Source organism: Phasianus colchicus, chromosome 2 (assembly GCF_987193195.1).
Source record: "Phasianus colchicus chromosome 2, bPhaCol1.hap1.1, whole genome shotgun sequence".
In the NCBI taxonomy this organism is placed as follows: Eukaryota; Metazoa; Chordata; class Aves; order Galliformes; family Phasianidae; genus Phasianus; species Phasianus colchicus.
This window is the reverse complement of record NC_143437.1, coordinates 8,958,301-8,983,956: the sequence shown is the minus strand read 5'-3', so window position 1 is coordinate 8,983,956 and position 25,656 is coordinate 8,958,301. Positions and strand designations below refer to the sequence as shown.

The following is a 25,656-nucleotide window of genomic DNA, read 5'->3' as shown; positions in this document are numbered from 1 at the left end:
TTGAAAAACATTTTCCCATTTTTATTTTTGACACATTTTCCAGATTTTCACAAGTTAACATTTCCTTTATAATTGCTTTTTATTTTCATTCCAATTATGGAAGCTAAAATTAAGAGCAATACTAAAGAAGTCCCCAGAATATAAAGTGCTCCATTCAACAAGAATATGGCCACTATATTTTCATTTGAAGATATATATTGAGTTTCTTTTGTATACAACTTTGCATTTTTAACCTCTTCTGCTACATTTAAGAAAGAAAAATAGGTTTAGATGAGAGTTGTCAAAAAGCATTATTTCCCATTCACATTAAAAATGATTTTGATCCAAGTTCAGACTGTCAACACTTAAACAAAATGGGAAATGCTGCAGCACACTGCATGTATTATGATGACTTTATCTCCAGAAAAGAATTCATTGGGCACTCAGAGAACCTAGCTGGGGTCTTTTAATTTACTGTAAAATTTGACCAATGCAAACATCCACACTGATACTGTCAAGTATGTTAACAGATTATTGATCAGGAGCTGCTGATACTAAAAGTCTGGCAAGACACAAGAGGTCTAAACTCATCACTGAAGGCCACGTGAAGCCATTCAGCTATAGCCCTTTATCACAACCGTACTAATTCCTCCTCTAACCATCCAGACTACAACAGTAGCTCACACCATTCATTTCCTGCCTTCTCACTGATGTTCAGCCAGCCAAACAGCTTCTCAATTTGCATTGAGGGAGGTTCTCTTAGCAATGCCCTGAAGCATATGCCTTAAAGGCCTCATTACAACGCATCTTTGCAGAGCTAAGAATGGAGCAGGAGAGGAAGCACCAAATGGATCAGAACCAAATGGCTGTTCTGTAATGGAACACACTACTCATTTGCACTTATTTGCACTTACTGCAGCCACCTTAGAGACCTTCAGCTCTGCAGCTTCCTGGAGCTCAGCCACCTTCTGCTGCTATCAGCAATCTCAACAGGGACAGTCAGAGTCACTACAGGTTAGATAACAGTGCAAGTGAAATTCCAGAGTAAACTCTGGTTTATTTTGAATAACTGATCTTGAATAACTGTTTGAGGTAGAGACACAGAACATTTTGCCAAGAGGATGATGGTCACAGATCTTAGCACCTTCAGAGAAAAAATGAAGAGTCACATTCATCTAAAGCTGTTGTCTAGTCACCTTCAAAATGGCACCAAATAAAGGAAACAGCAAATAATGGTTACTACTTACAGTTCAAACTGATGACCTATTGCGGAATCTTAAGTCTTTTTCTTTCATGGTAGTCACAAAATACTTATTTAGCTAAAAAGTATACATTTTGTCTTCAGTTCTTAGTAAAACAATTAAATTTTTTGCACGTTAAAATGATTGTAACAGAAGTGTTGCTGTACTTCTGCAGTATGAAGTTTCTGTAGCCAACCACAGCCTAATCTGAAGTTATGCTGATAGATCACCTTCACAACTATCTGTTTCTCAGAGGACTTCACTCAGCACCGAGGCCTACTGCATCTTCAGAAGACTGAACCCCAAGTAAGGAGATGCACTTTTCTGCTCATTTTCCCCACGGACAAGGAAAAAAAAAAAAGCCCTTAGCAACTATACCTTTTACCTACTACCCTCCAGAAATTCTCATTGACTAGATAGCAATGAGAAGTGGGAAGGAAGCTTCATTTGAAATACACATTACACATAGGGTCAGCAGTGCAGTAGTAAACTGGTGGGATTTGCCTGGGGGAAAAGGGGAAAATGCCTAAGTGCTGAGAAGCTTTTTGGCCCATGCATGTTTCAGTAGTATTTCATATTCTTAATAATTACCGATGAAGTAGGTTGGATAGCTATGTATTCATTGTTGCAAACTCAGTGTTCATATAACAACTAAGCACTGAGAAAAAAAGCTGATTGTTTTATGTTTCATGCCAATTCAGAATGAAGTCAGGTGCCATTTTGTGGTCAGTGACAACCTACCAAACAGCCAGGATTTCAGTGAACTTTGAATCAGAACATGCAAAAAGCACTACTGCAGAAGTATTAGAATGATCACAATTACCAACCATCTTCCAAAAGAAGTCTAAGTAAAACCCACCTCTGCAAATACAAGTATACTGAGATACTGCAGAACAACCCATGCACTGTAGTGTTTTACAGTGTGCTCATAAAGCTTTAATAAGTTTTCCCAAAAGAAAAACATAGCTAGTAATTAACAACATCTGATTGATTTTCAGGGTAATATCTGAGTAGTAATAATTCCTTCAACAAGTATTGTCTCAAAACAGCAACAATACAGCAAATGATGGGAAAGCCCTCATCTCGCTACTACAAAGATACACACAACTAGCTTGGAGACAGAAACTGGATTATTTTTTAGCCAAGGCACTCCAGCAGGTTTAACAATCCATGTGGAGAAGGGAGTGCCTTGAAAGAGCGTAATGAAAGAGGGTCAAGCTAACTCAAATTACCTTCCATTTGCCACAGGCTAAGAGCATACACATGAACAATTACGGTGCATCAGATACCACAGATCAGCTGACATATGGTAACCTGTCATCCTGCAATAACCTGTCCAAATACAAAGATAGCTTGAAATTTAGACCAGCTGCAGAGTTACAGATCAGCCTTATTCAGAAAGCAGAGACTGAACCCTGTAACTTTTGCTTCTGAATGTATAAACTGAAAACATACAACGGAACTGAACCCACAGATCAGAGTCCTTAAGGCAAGCAGGATGTTTCCAAACAATACAAACTGGGATGAGCAAAAGGAAATACTTACTGTAACACGACCTATTCATGCTAACCAGCCCATCAGTGTAAGAGCATGCACACAGCATGATGATCATGAGACTGCAAGTTCAGCTCTTTGTTGGTCTGGACAGTGGTTATTCAAAGCAAGTGCAGTAATTCCAATGGTTGTTCTGTACTGTGCCTTGTAATGGTAATTCACAGTAGAAGAAAAAAAATATGCTTCCTAACCTCATCCCCAGGAATGCTTGTTTCCCTGTACAGCTTTCAGGAACTAGAGGAAGACCATTCTTCCAGCAGCCCACAGCTCAAAGAACTCCTGCCCTCCATCCCAACACTTTCCAGCCATTCCAATGACTCTCCCAACCCTAGAACAATATGTGATATGAAGTACAGTTCATTTTTAAAAATAGTTTTCATGAACAATTACCAAAAAATCCACAATCATTAAGTAACAGAATTAATCCAGACACGAAGTCAGTCGGGACTGAAAAAAAGAAGAGGAAAAACACTGTTAAGAATGTAAACACAAGACTGATGCTTGGGTCTTGCTGGGATGGAGTGAGCATTCCCCACAGCAGCCCACAGAGCGGCATTCTGCACAGACAGCACAGTGATGGCTTGGCTATGGCTGAGCAGCGTCGGCACAGCACCAGGTACTCATGGACCCCCCACAGCCAGAAGGCTGAGGGTGCTCGAGAGGCGGAGATCATGGCAGCTGACCTCAACCAACCAAAGGATATTCCATATTGTATAGCATCAGATTTGGCAATAAAAGCTAGGGAAGGGGAAGGAGAATGGGAGGGAAGCTATGAACCAGGTAGAGCTCGTAGAGTAAACCCATGCCTCAACTCCCCAACTTAAGACATTAGGAGGGGACTCAAATGAGTCCAGCAACGGAGTGCAAGCTGCAGGCATCTATTACAATTAACAGTAACTCGTATTCTGGTTTTGTTATATGTATAATAGTGCACATCTTGGAACAAAACCACAGTGGCATTTCCACAGTTCCTACCACGGGGATAGAACTACCACTATGCACTGCATAGGACCACAGTCTCCCATGCAAGCCAATGTAACAGTGAGCTGTGACATCACATGGCAACCCTGCTCCCTTCCTCTCATTTCTACTGGCAAGTGCCAGTACAAGGCAGGGGATAAAAACACGTGTTTAGAAGCAGGAATGGTGGGATAATCCCTCCCTCTAGCAACCAGGTTCTAAAATAACTGAGCTATCTTTTCCAAACACAGCTAAATGAAATACCTCAGAGAACAGAAGTAGTCCTTAAAAGCCCAATGAAAGAACCAAATGCTTTGCAAGTGGTTATTTGTTGCTTGTGTCCAACCAGCTGCAAAGAAAGGATGAATAACGTAACATTTTAAGAGCAGGGAGCAATATACCAGTAAGCTTTATTTATTCAGAGCCACAATAACCACTATGCCAGTTATCTTTCTAGAAGTACCCCAAAGCCAGAGATTTTAACCATCTTAACAAAGGTCACTCAACTTCCTAGTCAGAAGCAAAATTAAGATTATACAAGATACCTTCATAGTGTCGTCTTCACTTCAGAACCTGTGACAAGGCCTGGATTTCCTCTTTTGCATCACTTTAAAGAGTTCTCTAACGACAGAATCACAAAGATAGGTGTTCTATAGTTTCACTACATATTTTAGTTTACTTTTTTTCCTTCCCCCAGCAGTTCAGTTCATCAAGAAGCAAAGAACTTAAATTCAAACTTCAGGATACCTCCAGATAATGTATGAATAATAATAAAAATTAGCAAGGACACCATCCCTCCTTTTCAAGCATTCAACAGAGGAACAACACATAAGCAAAAATGACAACAATCGTAAGAACTAAACAATAAGCAAACACAAGAAGATTAAGTAATGACAAATCAACTGAAACCAAACCTTCAATTTTTTAAATTCCTATTAGCTCAATCATGTCTCCTTGTCTTATTACCGACACAGTTCTGATTTACCTTCCTTAACTGATGTTATAACATACAATGCTAAACACACTGAATCCATGTACTTCAGGGAAGCCCAGAAAAACACACCACCTCCTCTGTACAGCAGATCAAGCAGTGCACAGCCACCTGCTGCTGAAGGAAGTTTAAGCTGTGCCATAGGCGACCAACATTGCAACATACTTGGAGCATGCCCTCTCCCAGCAACCTCCTTCGTAGAAGTAAGGCAGAGCAGTGGTGACCCAGGGAGCTGTTCTTGCTGCAGTTACAGCCCCTCACCTCCCCTATTCCATACCAGTGTGCAAGTGCAACAAACATATGCACATCGGCACTTGTTGGACACCCCAGCTTCACAATGCTGGTGAGGAAGCTGCTAGGGGAAGTAAGCTGGAAGCCTGACATTCCTGGGCAGCTGCTGAGCTAACAGAACACTCACAGTACTCCAATTCCATGTGTATGCATTAAATTCTGCATATTTAGTGCCTTATCGTGTTTATTACGCCTAATGTCCTGCAATAAAAGCCTGGCACACACAGGACAGCTGTGGTGCACTCCACCCCTGTGAAGCTCCCAGGGAGCAGCGGAGCAGGAAAGGGACACAGAGCATGACCTTCCTCCAAACAGAGAGATATCAAGCAGATTCATGGAGGAGACATTGGTTACTTTACCACAAGGCCAAGAATCAAAATTCAAAAACACTTGCTATTTCTGGGAAACTAGAACAGTTGTTGGTATTCTTATAAATGACCAAGATATACCAAAACTAGGGACAACCAGCATTATTACCAGCAAGAAATATACTTGATCTTTCCAGAAATGAGAAAAGCTTTGGCCTAAATTTAGGCCTTTGTCCCATAAGAAAGACAACAGTAGAAGACTACAACTCCTTCACATGCATGATGCAGGATCAGGATTTGAGAAGGAGCAGTAATGCTTGCAGTACTGAGTTCATAAATTCTCTTTTTTTTTTCTGAAAGGCAGACTTTGGGAACTTTTCACTGCAAAAACATACCCATAGCTAAACACATCTTTTCACAGCCTAAGATTCTCCTTTATAGAATATGGAAAAACCTGTATTAGATTTCTTTCCACCTGGAGCAACTGATGCTGACTTCTTGACTTCTTGCCATTAGGGATGATCCTAAAAAAACTGAAACCAATTTAGTTATTTTGATACAAGTCTGGGTATCTGCTTCAGAATAGGAGTCATTTAATTCCTTTACTGCTACAGCCCAGCACGCACCAACGTATCGCTTTTGGTGCATCTATTAAAAAATAATTGCACACGCACCTATATACACACACTGGAAACAGGCCCAAAGAAAGACTCCTTAAGTTTCCTGAGATATTTATCTTGACGTTACAAAATTCAAGCTGTGTGAGCAAGAGATCTACTGGAGCTTAGTTTCTACATGTTTGTGCCTTACACAGCCTAACCCACTCTCTCACCCAGTACTTCCAGCACTCGTGTCCCCCATGCAGACAAATGACTAATTCAATTACCTTGTGTGCTGACAGGCCAGCTGGCTGTTGCTTCTTGGCATGGGCAGAAAGTGTAAGTTATAACTGTCTTTCCCTCATTGTCTTCTCTCTCTGCCTATTTCCACAAAAGTTAAGAACTTCACACTCCTTTGTTAAATCTGGTTGAAATGGGCTAACAAGTTCAGAAGCTGCAGAGCGACAGACAGACTGCATGGGTGTATAAGTCTTGTTTTCTTTGGAAAACAGATCAAGGAGGGAAAGAAAAGAATCTAAAAAATTTAAAAAAACCAAACTTGTAAAGTAGGTGTATGGGCTGTGCTCCACATGCACCAACTCCACAAGCAATGACCTAGCTCAACCCAATCTAAATCAGAGCAGCCACAGTCCCACCACACCCACAGGCATTCAGCATTGTCCCTTCCCTTCTACTGGCAACTCCTGCCAAAAATACACCTGTGAAAGAAAAAAAGGAGTTGCTTTTTGGCACAGCTAGCTCTGAGCCTGCTCACTGCCTTGTCACATGGACACCAACACAATATAAAAGAAAGAAGCAGGAGCTCGGTAGCCCCAGCTGCCATGGCACTGCACACGTGGTACTTAACAACATGCAAGACACAATCCTGAAAACACTTAATGCTGGACATAAATCTCAGAGCCTCATTAGTACCACATCCAGTAATGTGCTGGTGTTATAAAGAAGCACATATGCATTCATGGATTTCTCGTTTTGAGAAGGTTAGAAACCAGAAAAAGCAAACTATTGAATGTTACAGCTTTCTGGTTAAGTGTAGCTGCATTCTGGCTTTTTTTTTTTTTTTTTTTTTTTAAAGTGTCAGATCTTGTTTTTTTTCCTGAAAGTGTAACTAAACCTACATCCTCAAGATTATTAAAAATAAAAATAAAATAAAAAAGGCACTACAAGCAAACATGGGAATATTTAAACACAGACATCACCCGATGCAGAGTTCCCTTTGGACAGACCATTGTCCTCAATAAAGTCAAAGGATCCATCAATAAATACTGGATTCATTGTGCAGAATTCCAGACCCACAGAACAAACCATTGGCAGCCCCACTGGTGCCTGGGGAAAGATCAGCAGGGAGAAGGTAAAGCAGAAGAAGCAGAGTGTAGCCAGAGTGGCTAATTTAGATGGAGGAGGTGCGAACGGCGGAACATAAGGCAAAACATCTTGGGAAGAATATCCTGATGACATCTTATCTTGGCTATACAACACAGTAAGGTTAGGGGAGAAAAATTTTTATCTGTATGCATTTTTGATGTCCCTTCTCCACTGCAATCAGAATACAGGCACAAAATCATTACTTATCAATGCATAACACAGACAGCATGAATATACGTTCATTAGATTATTCATACTAGATATATAAAGTAAGAATAACCTTGAATTATAAAACACAGCATTATATTATTTTAAACCTTGACAGGGAACCTTTGATGGAGGGGTTTTAAAGCATTTTTTCCTGGCAATGTATTAATAACACAAGCCATAACTCTCAGTTTTTAACCAATAGTGAAAATTTGGCAGCTGTTGCACAGTTGCAAAACACTAGTGCAGCATCAAATAATAAATAAAGTTCTGGATCTAGCACACATTCTACTGAGCAATCTGCTTTGCTGACATGAAACAACAAGAAGTTCCAAAGATTAACCATGCGCTACATTACAAATTCTGTTCCAAGGTATTTATAAGCCCCTCCTTACAGATATGAAGGAGGAGAAGAATTAATTATAGCAAAAAATATTTTTCATTTAATCAGAAGCACACTCACATTATCTAATAAAATCTTTTTTATCCAAATTTACATCTGAGTTTAATTTAGATCCTTTACTAATAACTTGTACTGCTTCTTTTCTACAGTCTTTTTAAGGTGACCTACATTGTTTGGGAATAAAGGTGAAAAGAAGTCAGCACTTGTGTGGTATAGTCTAACCCCAGCATATTGGCTTCTAATTTAGCAGCATTATTCATCATCCCTTACAGTTACAGCCCTGCACAAAGCCATCAAAGTCACAGGTAAAACTGGCACCAGCTTCCAGAGAGATTGGATCAGGCCTCCAGAGTTTCTAGATGAGGACAGGAACTGGACTGGAGAGACCCTAAACGTAAATAAATCCAACACAAAAGACCTCAATGCTCATCATGCATTTTTGAGGAGTCAGACCTCAGCACAACTGACCTTCAAAAACGGAAGGAAAAAGTGAGCAGTGGCGACCCATATGGAACAGGAATTTTGGCAAACAGTTACCACCACTGAGTGGTAAACAGCAGTAACAACGCAAGGGAGAACAAAAAAGTTAACGCAGAATTCCACAGAACGTCAGAGGAACGCAAAGAAATCGCAGCCTCCTATTTGATCAGGAAAAGTTTCTGTCTGTATCTGTAGCAAATTAGTACCATGTGAGCAGTCGGACACAGGTAGTGCAACGGAAAGCTGAACAATCACAGCGTTTGACCTGTGAGCACGGCGATCCGAACGCCTTTAGAAATCGTTATTTTCATCTGTTGGAAATAAAAAGCGAGCTCGGGGGCCGAGAAAAAACCTGCATTGTGCATATGGAACAACAACGATGAAAACCCTCCGTGTGTGTCATTGAGAGGAGGAAGTACCTTTTTTTTTTTTTTAATGTCAGCTTAGCAGAGAAGTCATTTTAATTATATAATTACGGAAGATTTGGGAAGATTTACACAAGCCCCATAATTGGGCATAAGACATCACATCCTCTGGTACATACACCGCTCCGGTCTGGGGAACATTCTTTGCTCTGACCAATGTGTGCGGGGGGGGGGAGAGGGGGGAGAGAGGGCGGGGGGAGGAAGGGGAGGGGAGAGGCACGCAGAATTAAAAATACTTCCTCAGATTAAATCGTATTTACTTCATTCGATTAAAACGCTTTGATTGCCGGAGAGGCGCCGAGATATTTCTCGTGACGCATCTGCGCGGTTAAACGCCGCGTTCCCCGGGCGATAGCCCCGACACTCAAACAAAAGGCGGCCGCCTGACAATGAGGGGCTGTTTCTTTTATTTTACCAAGACATTTGCGCATCTGAAGCCGCACCGCCGACCCGACCCGTCCCCTCCGTCGTGCGGGAGCCGTGACAGCCGCCGCACAGAAACGCTAAAGCCCCATCCGGCAGATAAGCCATGCAAAATGTCTCCTCCGATCCCACCCCCATCTCGCCTCCAAATAAATAAATAAATGCGGAGGAAATGTGGAAGGCACCGAGCGCACCGGCAGCACCGGCGCTGCCCGAGGCCCCGGGCCCGAGGGATCGGCCTCGCCGCCGCTCGCCGGCCTCCGCGACGGGAGGGCTCCCACCTCCTCCCTCAGACAATGGTGCTCTCCCTCCCCGGGCTCGGATCGCCGCCGTTCGGCGCTAGGCCCCGGCCCCAGCGGGGCGGGCGGACCCGCGGGCAGGGCCGAGGAGCGAGGGGACGGCGGCCCCGCTCCGGCCGCCTCGGGGCCGCCCCAGGGCCGCGGCGGGGCGGCGGCGAAGAGGCGGTAAATAGGCGGCCGCCGAGCCGAGCCGAGCCCAGCCTCGCGCCCCCAACCGAAGCGCGGCCGCCGAACTGCGCAGAACGCCGCCGGGCCGCGTTCCGCCGGGGTGCCCGGCGCCGGCTCCCCGCCTCCCGCAGCCCCCGGCCGCTCTCCCCCCGCCGGGCGATGGCGGCGCGGCCCTGAGGGACGGGGGGAGGGGTGGGGGGGGGTCTCGCCCCGTTCCCTCCCGGGGGGCCGGCGGCGATCGCTCCCTCCCCCCCGGCCCCCCCACCCCCCTTCCCCTCAGCGGCGGGCGTGGGAGCGCGGGGCCGAGCCGAGCCCCCGCCTCCCTCTCTCCCTCCCTCTCCCTCTCTCTCTCTCTCGGCGGGGCCCGACGGCCCCGGGCCGGGCAGAGCCCGAGCCAAACAAAGCGCGGCCTGAGCGGGAGCCAGGGGTGAAGCCGCCCGGGCCCTTCCTGCCGCGGCGAGGCCCGGCTCCGCCACCGGCCCCGCGCAGGCCGCGTTCGGCGCCGCGCTTACCCCGATCCCCGGCGGCGGCGGCGGCGTTGTTCCTCTCCTGCTGCTGCTGCACCGGGCGCGGCCTGGACACTCGCCTGGGTCTCCTGTTGGCGGCTCGGACCGAGTTCATTTGCCGACTCGTGTGGGTGGCGGGAGGGGAGGGGGGAAGCCTCCGGCACCCGGCGCCTCGTCGGGAGGAAGGAGGGAGCCGCGGGCGGCCGCCTCGCCTCGCCTCGCCTCGCCTCGCCTCGCTCGCCGCAGCGGGCAGCAGGGAAGGGAAGGGAAGGAGGGGGCTCCGGGCGCGGGTCCCGCCGCCGCCGCCGCCGCTCCCCGGCTCGCTCGGAGGCAGAGGAGCCGCTGGGTCTCCCGAGCGCTGCCTGCGGGGGACGTCGGCTCCGCGCCCCCCTCCCGGCCCCCCCGAAAATCCCTCTCTTAAAGGAGCCCCGCGGTCCTGCCCGTCTCAAGCCCGTCGCTGCTCCGTGGCAGGAGGAGCCATTGACACTGCCGGAGACACACACTCGCGGGGAGGCAGCCGCTGGCGGCCGCGCTCCGCCAATCGCCGCTTCCCACACAGCGGGCCGACGGCGGGGCGGCCAATCGGCGCGCCGCTTCTATGGGACGCGGGTTGGGCGAGCGGCGCGGCGCGGGGTGGGGTGGCAGAGAGCGATATAAGGGGCGGGCGGGGGAGGCCGGGCGGTGCGCTGTGGGCGAGCGGCCATGGCGGCTGCGGCGGCCGAGGCCTTGGCTGGGCTGGCAGCGGAGGGAGCTTTGTACCGCCGGGTCCGGCGTTGGGCCCTTGGCGGAGCTCCCTTCGGGCACGCAGGTGGGCGAGCAGCGGGACGAGGAGCTCGGAGGGGCCTGAGTACGAGGGGAGGGAGCGGGCTGCCAGAGTGCCTTGGTGTGCCTTGTGTGTCCTGTGTGTCCGTCTGTCCTGCCTTGGTGACCCGCGTGTGCTCGGCTCTGAGGTGGGGGTTAGGTTTGTGCAGAGTGCCTGCGGCCTGGCGAGTTGTTAGCAACTTCTTCATTTGGGCCGTGTGTGTTTCACGGGCTGTGTACCCTTTGGTATATCAATGTGCTGTTTATTTTGGGCTGAGTTTTTAGATGCACTATGAGGCTTCTGTTTTATTCTGCTTGTTGTGTTGCTGCTCTGTTGGTGGCTTGTAACCAGGAAAGAATGACTGAATCAAACCGTGCTCTCTTGCTTTTCAGAGTTCTGCTAATAAATCCAAGCAGTGAGGAGTGCGCCTTTCTCTTTGCAGAGATTTCTATTGCTGTGCAGGTTGGTCAGTGTGTAGTACTGCTTTAAGCTGAGTGCTTGAGGCCTCTGGAATCAGCACCTGCTGTGTTAGCTGGAGTAGAATGTAAGCAAATGCTTGTAATTAAAAGTACATTAGGCAGGAGGTTCATCAAAGCTGATGTGAAGATGTAGTGAAACCTTAAGAGGTGAGTGCTCTCTCAAAATGTAAGAAGTCATAATTTAAAGATGTTTATATTTGTGCTTCTGAAGTCAGCGATAACAAAAGTTGACTGAAATTCCTGTCAGTCCAAAAACCAAGTGCATATGTAGTGCATGTATGGAGGAATATCTTTTTTTAGACTTAATCTTTTGTTGCCATGAAGAAAAAGAACAGTGGGGGGTTGTTTTCCATGCTTGAAAAAGAGTTCTTATACCTGTCAGAGGAGGATGAATAATAAGGTTTATTGCATGTGAAGTAACCTTCACAGAAAAAGAGAATAGCTGTCACTCTGTTTGGGGCCAGTATCTGCCATAACAAGGCTAAGCAGATAAATGTTTTTAGGATGTGCAGGTATCAAAGTATTTTTTGATGTTAACAGCATTGTGAAACTGCTTTAAATGATCCCTATTCAAGAACTGTGCCTAATTTACTGTGACGCAGTTAAGGAATTTCACATCTGGAAACTTCTCTAGCATTTCAGTAAATTAACTGTTTCTGTTAAGCTGTTCTAGTTGATCTCTTTCCTCCTCCAAGATCCAGAAAATGATTTCTTAGTGACTCAAAGTTACCTGAAATTATTCAGTAGTATACTTTACATTCATAGAACTGCCCAAATTCTTGAAAACATCTTTAAGAGCCAAAAGGATGGAGAGCTAATTTTCAACTAAAGCTTCTGATACTAAAAGAAAATTGTGTGAAATTTGAACTAGAGCAAGACTTCGTAGAAGTCAAAATCTTGATCTTGAAGTACTTTAAAACTAAATCATTTCTTGGCATAAAAACAGATTTTGTAATTGGCTTCTTAAGCTGCTAACTTGTGTTAAGAACATAATGATATGAGTCAGTAAAACTTATTGTGAATGGGGGAAAATATGACTATTCATGAGCAGATCTAATATGGAGTCTTACTGATTTAGTCAAGATTGAGGACAATCTCTAGAAGGCTACAGTGAAAAGTGCTTTGAGTTGATATGGTAAGTAAGTATGCTGAATAAGATGAACTGTATTAAGTTACTAAATAAATCATTGGTATAAAAGTGGTGTGTGGAAGTGTTTGTTTGTATCTTACAAGGCATGGGCTATAAAAATAGTGATGTTACTCTTCTGATGATCTTGGCTGCATTTTTAAGAGCTCAGACATCAGAAAGTCCAGAATTTCTTCATAACAGTCTTAACTGGAATACTTTTTCTTTCATAACAGAATTAAATGCATCCTGTTTATCTCTGACAATCGTAATTTCAGTTTTGCAAGTCATTTCTTAAAAAATTGTATATGGCAATCTCATGGATTAATTATTGCTATGAAGCTTCTTGAGGAAACCCCCTTCTGCTCCACAGACACATGGCGTGTTCTGTGCTATATCCAACCTGCACTGAATTTCAAATGTGCATCTTCCTATTCTGTACACAAAGAGCTGGCTGCCAAGAGATCAACTTCCTTTCTGCATGTGGAAAGAGATGCTGAAGTGTGCTTAGTGATGGCAGTAAGTTGTTAATTATGAGTAGCCGGAACTGCTTAACTAATTAGACAACTTCTCATTCATACAGAAGTAGCATAAGTAGTGATGGAAATACTGCTACGAGGTTTCCTATTTATTTGTGAGGGAGATGTGCAGAGAGACAAGTGAGCAGCTCTGATTCTGCTGATTTCTGAAGGGAAGAAGACAAACACCTTGAAGATCAGCTGAAGATAATGGATAATACAGCTAAGTAATCCTTCTCTAAAACTTCAGTTTTCTAAGATTTCAGTAGAGAACAGAGAAGAAACAAGATGGTAAGATGGTTGACAAATTAGCGTGGGCCTATCTAAACTGTTAAGTCAGCAAAACGAGGTTTGTCTGCAGGAATCACCACTATTTTATTTCCTTTAATGTACCCATTCTGTAGTACCCTTATTTCAGAGAGTGTTGAGAATGCTTTGGATGTGCAGCCGAATCATCTTAGAATGCATGAGTGTCCAACCTTTTGGCTTGCCTGGCCCTCACTGAGTGAAGAGTAATTGCCTTGGGCAGTAAGTTGCTCTGAAAGCAATGCCTCTTATTTTCTGGGAACTACAACAGATACAATGAGCACAGTAGCTCTTTTTGATAGAGCAAATTCTTAACCTGCAAAATGCCATTTCTTAATGTAGTCACTACTGTTAACTATGCTAACCATGAACATACATGCCATGCTCATCAAAACCTGCACCAACAGACGTGACCTACTGTTGCCACTGCAAATTGCACTTCCCACTGCCTCACTCTGCTTGCATCCACTGCTGGATCTCCTTAAATGTTCAAGTATCAATGAAGGGGTTGGTTTTTAAGTGGAGGATTTGGGTGACCCCTTTGTTCCATATGGACTTCCTTGTCAGATGTCATTGTGTCAGACTGCCTGTTCACTGCCATCTGTCCTGCAGCAGCATGTAATGGGATATTGGTGGAAAAGTTTGACCTCTGCTGCCATCCCACCAGCATCCACCTCTGACCATGTGGGCCAAAATAATTAAACAGAAAGCATTACTTCTGGAGCAGCACTTGTATAACGTAGTTTTGTTACTTACATACGTGAATTTTTAGTATTTCTATTCAAACCAAAAAAGAGCAACAATTCATAAAACTAATGGGAAGTTTGACCTTGTTTCTGTGAAACTAATCGATCAGTTTGGTTCAGTGGCAGTGGTTACAATTCTCAGTGAGTTCTCAAGGTTCTCACTGGAGTCCTTTTATGAAGCTTCATTCTTTTCTGTGCTTTGTCGTTGACAGCAGTTGTTCACAAATGTACTACTGCCAAAAGCGATGGCGTGAATAAGGCATGACTGTGAAGTGAGTGGTATTTCTCTTCTAAAAATCTGGTAAAGAGATATGATCAGGTTTTTGAGTTGACTATTTGATTATAAATGTGTACATTCCATTTGAAAAATATATTTGTGTCAAATGAAAATGGAGTTGCAAATTTACAAAGACGTTTTTTGCTATCTTGAAACTGATTCTCAAATTCCTCATCTAAACAGAAATCAAGGCTGCATGTCTTTTGCTGCTAGGAGGACTGTTTATCCAATGTATCAAAACGCATAAAATTATTTGCCATAATTTGAGTTAGCACTGTTCTCTCCATGCCCTGGTTTCAGCTCGCTGTTAATAGTGCATTAATGTCTGGTTGCTGCTGAGCAATGGGTGTATGGCTGAGACTGGGTCAGGCTGCTTGGTGGGGCAGAGCTGCTGCTGTGGTGGTGGGGGGTGGCTGCCTTGCAGGCTCTGCTGGGCTGCATAAGGGCTGCAGGTTAGACGCGCCTGTTATGATCCCTGCTTAGCCTGAGGATGTGAGTATTGATCAAAACAAGTCTAGAATAACAGATTTTACTGGATGGTGGACTGTGGTTTACTTCTAAGGGGTTCACAGAAGATAAGTAGAAACAGCCTTTAAATTGTTTATGAAGGCCTAAATTTCTTTAAGGCTGTTCAGAATCAGCACACTGGAAAAAACATGAAATTCCTGACCTGTTATTAGGTGGAAAACACAGCATTTTCCATGGTTCTTTCTTAATATTTGAGGAAAAAGTAGTACGTTGAGGCCACTGTTGCAGGTTGTTGCAGAAAGCCCAGTACAGAGCCTTCTGCTGTGTACAACTCCTGGATTTGAACAAGAAATAGAAGAAATCATGGTTTTATCTTGGGGTTGAATCAGATCAAATGGCTTTGCAAGGGGCTGTGTGTCTGTCCCTCTCCTTACAGATGAAAATGAGGCACGAAGTGGTGAAGTAACTTGCCCAAAAATTTTTTAGGCTATTAGCGGGGCTAGGAATAGAACCTAAGGGACAGAAGTCTTTATCTGAGGCTTTCTCCACAGCGTCACATCACAGCTTTCAGAAGCATAAGCTTCTACCTATCATTTCTAACTATTTCATAAGCTGTTAATGTATACCTGGTCTAAAAATACTGTTTTGAAGACTTGGGACTGACCCACTGGTGACTATTTGGATTTAAACCTAGAGGGTTGTTTCTCATAAGGTTGGAAGAAGTAAGCCTTTCAGAAATAGGGGTGTCTACAGCTGGTTGAATTTACTTGCTCTGCAGCTGAATGCTGTTTTGTTGCAGTTGCTTTGAGTCCTGGTTCTGCTATGTCTTCCTGATCTTACATTAAATGGTTGTTAAAACTCTCTGCATTTGCCTGGAATCTCTGTCTCCTGAAATCCAGCTTGATTTTTGGCTGACCTTAATGGGTTGCCTTGTGGGTGAATGTCTGTGCTTGGTGTTGTTTGTTGCTGTACCAACTTTGATTCTGCAGAATGAGTAAAGACCTCGGGAAGAAGGAAAAATGTTTTATTTTCTGGAAGTACACACTTGGTTATTTAACATCCTAATTTTGATTCTGCCCTAATAAAAAGTTCTTGGAAGTTGGAATGATGTCTGAGGTTTTCTTTGTTTTTTAATAAAAAGTAACTGCTGAAGAATCCCGGTGGAAGAGTGTTCTGAGTTTCAAAGCACCATCAGTGCTCTTCTGGTCAAGTTTCAAAACCATATCCATGGGTGCGTACAAACATCACCTGCCTCAGGATTTTCTTGGGAGTGTTTTCAGGTTTTGGTGGCATTGTAGAGCATCCAAAAGATGCTTCTTAAATGGTATTCAGCACCTCAGTGCTAACTCTGAGGTTTATGAAGGGATGGTGCCTACTTCAGTCCTGAACTCAAGAACTGAAAGTGTGGAAGTGAAATAGTCTCACCATCAGCATGTGAATACAGTGGTAAAATGTTTTTGCTTCAGATACTGAAAGCGAAGCAGGTTGGGTGTGGAATCTATTAGTATTATCTGCCTACTTTACCATGTTGGTAACTTTTTGTTCACTGGTGGAAACAAGTTCTTCATACTAACGATGAATACAAAGACTCTTACTATCTGTTAGACCACTGCTATAGATCTCCTGCTCCAAAACTGTACCCTGTTCTTCGAGGGGCTTATTTAAATGTGGAAGGGTTGTGAGATTAATTGCAGTAAGCCTGCCAACAACAGATCAGAAAAAGTAAATAAGTATGACGCATCACATGCATATGTTGTGTCAGTTTGTTCCATCTCTGGGTTGGGCAGCTGGAGGAGAGGAGTTGGGTCCTTGTTCTTCTTAGCCTCAGTTGTGTTTATCAGTCATGGCTTATCTTATGAGCAAGGAAAAAGGTCTAGTTAACATTGTGCTTTATGGAAGATATTTCCCCGGAAAGGATTTTTGAATGTTCTGAAGAGTATTTTGCAGTTAGGGTTTAATTTGTTGTTGCCATTAAAAAGCAAGCCTGCTCTTCACAGGTGTTGTTCTGCTGCCCCTACCCAGTCCCCTGTTCTGTCAACTAGTATTTATGCAACAGCATGGTTAAGCAGATCAAAGAGGTAATTTAGTTGAAAAATAATCTAGCTAGAAGTGCAGCTAGTTTTCATGTACATGTATAACTGTTAGTGCAGGGATGTGGCAGGAAAACATGGCTCTTGTGTGGTGAAAAGTTTGGGTTGCACACAGTTGCTGTGATCGTGGAATTGCATGCCATTAGCCCCTTCCTGAACCTTTGTGTGAAAGCCATGTTTCATTAGGTCTGTTTTTCTGGGATGATCTTGGATGTGGCTGCTCTCCTGTAGGATTTCTTTGGGCTGCTGATGAAGCACTGTATTGTGTTTCTTGGCTAATCAATCCGTTTCAGCAAGTGGAAGCATGTACTTAAAGATAACCAGCTTACAATGGCTCAAAGCATATGGGCTTAATGACTTTAAACAGTTTTGTTTCCATTTGTTGCCACGTGGTGGTGATGTTGGTTGTTCCCTCCTACTGCTGAGGGTAAGTGGCAGATAATATTGGCAAAGGATGTCCAATAGATAGATCAGTGCCTCCAGATGACTCTAACCGGTGCCACGTGGTTTTGGCAATTACCAATATGGTGAGGAAATTCATGCTCCTGTTTGTACTCTTATTCACATGTAAGTATTCCAGTACTTCAACAGGGTGAGCTAATCAACAGGAAGTATTTTGCAACAGACAACACTGACAAAATACAATCATTTTTCAGGGTAACGTGCTACAGGTATCTCCTTTTAAATTCTTGCTTATCAAAGTCCATAACCCTTTGTTTCACAGAAGACATAAAATCAGGAATTCACCGAAGTTAACCAGTAAAGGATAACTGGCACTGTGTATGGAAGGGACTGTTCTCTCCTTCAGTTGCCTATGACTAATGCCTTGGGCTCTCATCAGTTTTATGCTGACAAGCAGAGATGGGGAAGAGATCATCCATTCAGAACGTGTGTTTAAATGAGATCGATAGCACTGTAAAATCCTCTCTGCTGACTACTGATTATAAGTGTCAGTGTGATCTAGGCCTTGAAGAAATTTATGTGATATAGGTGACAGCATAGTCGCTGTAAGGACAGCTTCCAAAACAGTTACATCTAAAGATCTAACTTTGTTTAATCAATTCTGACTTTCCTGCACTTGTATGTGTCCAGTACTACAAACCCAGGTCTGCTGAGGCACTGAAGATCTTATATTTTCTAATAGTTCGCTGTTTGTTTCTGTTCTTCTTTACAGCAAAGCAGAAGAGGAAAGTGGAAAACTGAGATTCTCATGTATTTTGAAGTCTCATGTGGGTAAGATGGGAAGGGAAACTTAAATAAGACAATATTAGTCAAACATTCTAAAGATTTTTCCAATTAGGAGTTGTATAAAAGGAAACTGTGTGTGTGTTTGTGTGTACACGTTATTGTCAGTCACTATAAATGCATGATTGAGATGCTGTTCTAGAAGTTCATTATGTTTGTTTTGTAATCTCCATTTCTTAATAGCTTATCTTTGTCTTTTACCATCAAACAGATGATCTTATTTCTGTTTGTGATTAAGTTAATGACTTTGTCTTGTAAATATTGCTTGGCAAAAACAGGTAAATCTAAAACCAAACTTATATCAAAATATGCATCTGTAAGTAGCATTACTTCTGTTGAAGGTGTGAGTTTTATTTTTTTCCCTAGTGATATATGATGCAGAAAACAAATTGGGAATGAGAAAAAGCATCAAATCAAACATTCTTTATATAAACTCTTTTTCAACATGATGTGAGTTGCAGTGGCTGATTTTTGGGCAGCATTGGACTGTGGAACATGCAGAGCAGTTTTGCATAACTCTGAAGATGTTTGGGTGGATACTGGAGGTCTAGCCATCACAGTTATGTAGTTTCCACAGCCTGCATGAGTGTCTTGACAGCTGACTGTGTTCTGTTGCAAGACAGTATATTGGACTATGTATACATGCCTTCAGTGTTTCAAAACTCAGCCTGTGAGGTGTGGGAGAAAGAAGCTAGCAGTCGCATTTATGAGTCAAATTCTTTGGAGGTGTGCAAGAGTAGTTGGTGAAGGAACATAAAAAGATGAGGATTGGGGAATGGAATGTTTGGTGTTGGTTTTAATTAGAATTGTCCTGTTCATCATTCATATTGTGAGATAAAAGGGAAAAATATCCTCTCTGCACATGCAGAGAAAAAATATTTCTATTACAGTTAGTGAGCAATTCTAATTGGGCTGCCAAATATAAATTTGTCTAAAACTCATACAGATTCAGTATTAAAGCTAGCAGTTTTCTCAGAAGAAAAAAATAAAAATTAAAAAAAAAAAAAACCACCGAACTAATAAAGCCCAGTCTGTAACCTTTTCTCTCATGAATATAGGTCGTCTTGTGGCTTTTTCCTTCCAAACAGTATAAAGATGGGATTCATATTGTGGTTTGGAAGAGAGCATGTTTTAAACCAGAGGAGGAAGTCAATGGATGACCTTTAGAGCTTAGGGAAGAAGGTTTTGGAGGGGCTTTCTTCCAGCCAAGGAGTAACCAGCTGCTCGACCATGCTGTTGTCTTCTCGCAGGTGTGGTGTGGTGACATGCCAGGAGAGGTATGTGCTACCCTTGATTGTAGTTAGTCATGCTAAGTGTCCTGTGCTCTAATCTCCCAGCATTGCAAAGCAGCCAAAGTGACTGATACTGTTACTTCACATGCTCCTGCAAGGTAGATTAGAATCTGCTGCTCCTGAATTTAATTAGCTGGCAGCATCTTTAAAATACTTTCTAGAGTGTTTGGATTGTAATCATTTTTAAGGCCTTACTAAATGAAGCAAAATGATCTGTTCTCCTTTCGTATTAAAAAAATATATATTCAAATTGTTCTACATTTTAAAATTTAATATCAGGATAAGTGGGTGCAAGTAACCTTTCACCCTCCAATGGATACAAAGGATGTTCTCGCTTTACATAAATGCCTCTGCGTAGTCTGTAGTTCCATCTGAACAAATTTGTTTTTGGCTTCTGACTAAGCATACAAAGAGGCTAGGGTAAGTACATTGGGTTGCTATCAAGCATGATATGACAGATGTCATATCTAAAAATAATGGTAAAGAAAACAAAGCTCTAAACTGATTGCTTTCCCTTTCTAAAATACAAGTAAGGCAGTTTTGACATTATTCAACTCAGGTCATCAAATTCATATAATTATACACCAATGTAACGCATACATCTTAGAAGAATGAAAAGTACAGAAAGATGAGTGTGAATATAAATTTACTCATCTTTTATAAAATGCTTTCTTAAGGTGCTGACATTTTCAGTACATTGATTGTTCATAATGAATACTCTTGCATAAAATATTTCAAAGGTAATTTTCTGAGGCCAGAAAATGACTAAAAAAGTTATTCACTAAAGAGCAGTCAATAATCTGTGTCCGGAAGCAGATTTATGGGATGTGAAATAAATTGATGTAACAGAAGTTGCTTATACGAAAGAATTACCTGCCCTTTTATAGATTCGATGTCCTGAAACAGAAGCCTCAAAAGTGATGTGGGCCAATTCAGAGGCAGTCATTCTGTACTATGTAGTCCTGGGCCACTGGAGGAAAAGAAGAAAATGGCTTTGGGCAAAGTCTCCCTTCTTGTAGCAGAAGTCCAAGAGGTAGTCATCTCTGCAGGTAAAATGCAAAGTTTTTTTGCTATGTACTTCAGGATGGATTATACTAGTCAATGGAGATATAGTAAATTTCAAGAATTTACTTAAAAATAAGGAAAATAAATTAGTTGATTCTGACTGCTTCCAGGTAGTAGTTTTTAAACAGCTTGTCATATGTTTCTTGGCTTTTACAGCTTCACATAAAAGGTTTTCCTGGTTCATAAAGGAAATTAATGTGAAATCAATAATGGCATTTAAAAATTCACCAAACATTTCCCATCCAGAGAAAGTCTCTTTTAGAGTGCTGCTAATGAGTGGGGAAAAACACAGTGTTGACCCTAAAAGCAGGCAAAAGAGAAAGCAGCACTGATGGAAAATGCAGTGAGGAAATATGCTTTTGGGAACCACCAGGAGCAAGGGAGATCTGCCTGTACCCTGCCCTGAACAAACTGTGGGATCAACCTGCAAAAGTCGTTTGCTTGAAAATGTAGTCTAGATGGCTGCACTGACTTCAAGCTAAAGGATGCAAGTGGCATGAACAACAAAGAAAAATTCACTTGGTGAAAATACCAACAGAAACAGTAAGACTTGTTTCTTGTAGTATATTACAGCTGTATAACCTACTGCATTCCAGGCAATGATGAGGATACTTTTGCCGCTTCAGATTGCTTTGTCCTGCTACCCCAGGAAACCTGGAATCATTGTGGAAATGGGAAAGACAAGTCATAAAACTGGATTTGTTCATTAGTTTCTATTTTTAATGAAAGCACTAGGAGGAACCATACAAAAAATACAAGTGAGATAATACCTGGTGGTCTGGTGGCTGTATGCATGCTTGGGCCACTACTCTACTGAAAAAGTTCCACTGTAGTTATAAGTTGTGCAGTTTAATACCACTGTAATGACTGACAGTTGTCACGTTTATACCATTTGTCAGTTTTCCTTTCTCCCTCCTTTTTCAGCATTTTTCACCGGGTGGCTCAGAAATAGTGGAGCAAGCCTTTGGAATTTGGGGTGTGGTGGTCCTTGCTGAAAGGTGGTTTCCTGATAACCTGCACCCAAGAGTGCACCTCTGTGCTGTGCAGCCTCACCTCCAGCACCAGGTGCAGATCTGGGTGCTGCAGTAAAAAAAAAAAAAAAAAAGAAGAAGAAAAAAAAAAAGGGGCTTAAAGCTGTTTAAGAGTCCAAAGGAGAGCTACAAAGATCGAGAAGGGTCTGGAGGGCAAGGAGTGTGAGGAGCAGCCGAGGCCCCTGGGTTTGCTCAGAGCAGAGGAGTTGTGGAGAGGCCTGATGGCGGCTGCAGCTCCTCACAGGGAGCGGAGGGCAGCGCTGAGCTCTGCTCTGTGTGACAGAGACAGGGCCCGAGGGAACGGCATGGAGCTGTGTTAGGGGGACAGGGAAAGGCTCTGCCCCAGAGGGCGGTGGGCACGGTGCTGGAACTTAAGGAGTGTTTGGATACTGCTCTCAGCCACAGGGTTTGGATTTGGGGTAGAGCTGTGTGGAGCCAGGAGCCAGACTCGATGATCCTTGTGGGTCCCTTCCAACTCACGATATTTTGTGACTCTATGGTCCTGCCACCTCCAGACACCCGTACCTACATTTCCTCAGTGATCTTCAATCATTTTAAAATATGCTTCTCTATTGCTTATGGCACTTTGCAGTTTGGGCCATTGAAAATCTTACATTTTCCCAAGCTATTCCATAAGCTTCAGAGTCAGAAAGTCATTTTGCTTTCTGGGTAAAAATTCTGTTTTGCGTGGAAGCACTCAATCCAGAAGCTGAGGCTTCAACCAGCAGATAGGGGGTTCGTGATAAAGCTGGCAGAATTGCACTGCTCTGAGCACTTTCAGAGACATATGCTGCTTTTCCTGCTCCTGGAAGGAGTCCCACAGATGTCTCATGATTATTCACTTGAGTCATGGTTGCAAAGCTGACTTCTTGGTGGTTTGGATTCCCAGATACACTGCATATTTAGGGCGTTGAAAGTGCAAATTCGAAATTAAGTGCCTATTTTAAAAGAGGATTATGTTTTACACAAGACTGATAGTTTGAATTTAGACTAAATTTCTTCCCCAATTATAACAATATTTGGTCAAAATGAGACATCTCCGAGGACAAAGAAACAAAAAACACGAAACTAAATGGGACATGGCATGCTTTTACGTTGAGTTCGTATTCCCCTTGTTTTCTACCGGTGGCATTACGGTGATATTAGGCACTAGGTGGTGCTATCCCACATGGTCTCCTGCATTGCTGCTCTCTGGGTGCGAGTGGCCTGGGCTCTATGTTTTCAGAAGGCATTTGTTTTGGAAAGAGGGGGAAATTAGACGGTAGGCTCTCACAGCCCTTCGGACAGGAGTGAATTTTTAGGGTAAAATTACCCTAGGGAGCTTGGGTATTATTTTTTTTTGACTGAGATGCCAGAAATGAGGGATTGCGTGTGTGCCATTTATGACCATCTCTACACCCAGATTAATGTGCTCTGTAACAACTTGCTGGTGCTAAGCCTGTACTCACAAGCAGTTTAACTCTACAAGCTTTATTAAGATAGAAGGCTTTAATGTCTGATGTATCAACACAATAATAGATTTTTTTCCCATGTGTACTTCTACTGTTAACTGAATCTATTATATGTATTTGTATACGATGTACCATTAACAGATGTTAGGCAACCTGAGGAAATTCACACCGAGTTTTCACTTTTTACATTTGTTTTGTCTTCTCAAAATGATGTTCTAAATTCATTCTGTCATGTTTTGGGGGGTTTGTTGTCGTTGTGTTTTGTTTGTTTTGTGAGAAGAGGAAACAAATACTATCCAGAACAGTCCTTTCCAGGATTGAAAATCTTAGATGTGCCCCAGTAAGAGAGTTTTAAAGATTAACTGAGTACTAAGGAGAGTCTGAAAATGGAAAACATTTCTCTGTGCTTTCTCAAAATTTTCCACAAGGCTCCTGGAACATCTGAATTATCTGACTGTAAGTCAGTTTGGTTTTCAGGCAAAGTTGTTTTCTTTTTCCTCACTTGTAGTATTTTTACGAGAAGTGAGGACAAGATCAGACAGATGGAAGGAAAGAAGTGTGAAGGAATTGCAACATCAAAATCTTTTTGATTTGAAAAGTGAAAACATCAGTTGCGTAGCTTCCACATCTACATTTCAGGAAGTTTTTAAAAATGCCTTTTATTCCTTTTTAATATGCTGTACTTATTCAGAGAGGGTTGAGAATGAAAAATATCAATAAGAACTTTTAAGTGTTTTCATATGGAATCTATCTTCAGCTGCATACCAAAAAACGTCTTTGTTATTTTTTCATTGAGACCCTAATCTTGGAATGACTTTTCATTTACTGGTGCCTTTTAAGTCTGCTGTTGTGTTTCAGGTCAGATCCTTCCTGCTCGCTCCTTTTACCCTGTCTCAGCCTCTTGCACACTCACCATAGGGCAAAGCTTGCAGTTATTTTCCACCTGCGTGAGAAGGATTTCCCCTCTCAGGGATGCATAGTGGAAGCCAAGCCGAGTTAAGGCTGGTTCTAATTTTTTTTTTTGTGAGAAAGTTTCTTGTGGCGTATTATATTTAATACTAAAACCTACAATTTGTGAATTAATTGTTAGCAGTTCAAAGGCCTTTGTTTATTATTCAGTTTAGTCAGGGGAAATAGCTTGTTTTTTCTTTTTTTGCATCAGTAGCGCTGCCATTTGTCTCTGTTGCTGTTCTTATTGTGATCGTATACTCACTAAGCTTCCTTCTTTTGAAAATAGTTTAGTAATGTTAAAGTACCACTTTCAAGGAGAAGAAAAAAAGTTCCAGTATCTTTTTTTTAGAATTCTGATGACTTGAATTGAGAAAAAGAAAAAAAGAAAATGAATCCCCCTTAAAATTATGTGTCGTCTTTAGTTGCTTCAGATTAACAATGTTAGAACATTTATATTCTCTGAAGTATATGTATTTTAACTTGTCCTAGGGTGCTCAGGTTTATTTGCAGGTATTTGACATGAAAGAAACAGTTGAAATCATCTGAAAAAAACAAAAACAAACAAAAAAACCCACAACACCTTATTATACTCACCTGATTTGCTATTACAGAGTTTGTAACCCCTGGTAGCACACAGGATTTGTATTCAGATTACTGCTCAAAGTCCCACTTTGCAGTCTTGCAGTGACCATGTGCCAGTTATCACACCTCAGTTATCAGATCTGCAGCTGAATAGATCTTGTGAATTGCTGTTGAAAGTGCCTTGTGATCCATTCAGATGAAAGGCTGATGTTCAGGATGGAGTTCCTTGTATCCAGTGTTCTCTTGTGTTTCTCACTAGGCATTCATGGCCTTCAGCTGGAGCTGGAGGAACTAACAGTTGTTTGCCTATGTCAGAAAATTAAACGTGTAACAGGAGAGAACCAAGATCAAGTTTTACCAGGTACCAGTCTAAAAATTTAATCCATCATGTTGTATAGGTAACTTACAGTATGTATGAGAGAGACCAATGAGCCTCCCTTATGGGGACAGGCTGGAAGCTGGGGCTCTTCAGCCTGGAGAAGAGAAGGCTCTGAGGGGCTTTATAGAGGTCTTCCAGTACCTGAAGGAGTCTACAGGAAAGATGGAGAAAGACTTTTTGTAAAGGCACGTAGTGACAGGATGAGGGGAAGTGGCTTTAAACTGGAAGAGTGTAGATCTGGACTAGATATTAGGAAGAAATTCTTCACTGTGAGGGTGGTAAGACACTGGAACAGGTTGCCCAGTGAGGCTGTGGATGCCCCCTCCCTGGAGGCATTCAAGGCCAGGCTGGATGGGGCTGTGAGCAGCCTGGTCTAGAGGGAGCTGTGCCTGCCTATAGCAGGGGGTTGGAACTACATCATCTCAAAGGTCTCTTCTAACACAAACCATTCTATGATCCAGTGATCTGCATCACAAAATGAAGGTGTAGCTACAGGATCTGCTTGGAATTTCTGTGCATGTTTTGTTGAGAAAGAGTCACAATGCATTGGGCTAGATGCTTGTCCCATTTTGATTTCTATCCTGACATGGAGTTGTGATCTCTGGATGATTCCCTTCCCATTTCTCTG

At 42.8% G+C, this 25,656-nt stretch overlaps 2 protein-coding genes across 4 annotated transcripts in view; one reads left to right on the top strand and one right to left on the bottom strand.

Annotated features, from left to right (window-relative positions):
* Window positions 1-10,754, bottom strand: part of FBXO11 (F-box protein 11) — a 65,097-nt gene extending 54,343 nt beyond the window's left edge. Inside the window, exon 1 of one of the 3 annotated variants that reach the window (XM_031598866.2) lies at window positions 10,227-10,754. In XM_031598866.2, coding sequence (XP_031454726.1) covers window positions 10,227-10,335 — 109 coding nt within the window. In that variant the 5' untranslated portion in view covers window positions 10,336-10,754. Of the gene's footprint in view, window positions 1-9,528; window positions 9,649-10,226 lie in introns of those variants that run through there. The other 2 variants (XM_031598856.2, XM_090134703.1) reach the window with 2 other exon arrangements.
* Window positions 10,755-10,818: 64 nt separating this feature from the next.
* LOC116232518 (uncharacterized) overlaps window positions 10,819-25,656 on the top strand; it is a 32,743-nt gene continuing 17,905 nt past the window's right edge. Inside the window, exons 1-6 of the mRNA XM_090136748.1 lie at window positions 10,819-10,829; window positions 10,894-11,028; window positions 11,415-11,484; window positions 18,207-18,265; window positions 19,366-19,554; window positions 20,457-20,618. Coding sequence (XP_089992874.1) covers window positions 10,819-10,829; window positions 10,894-11,028; window positions 11,415-11,484; window positions 18,207-18,265; window positions 19,366-19,444 — 354 coding nt within the window. The 3' untranslated portion in view covers window positions 19,445-19,554; window positions 20,457-20,618. The remainder of the gene's footprint in view (window positions 10,830-10,893; window positions 11,029-11,414; window positions 11,485-18,206; window positions 18,266-19,365; window positions 19,555-20,456; window positions 20,619-25,656) is intronic.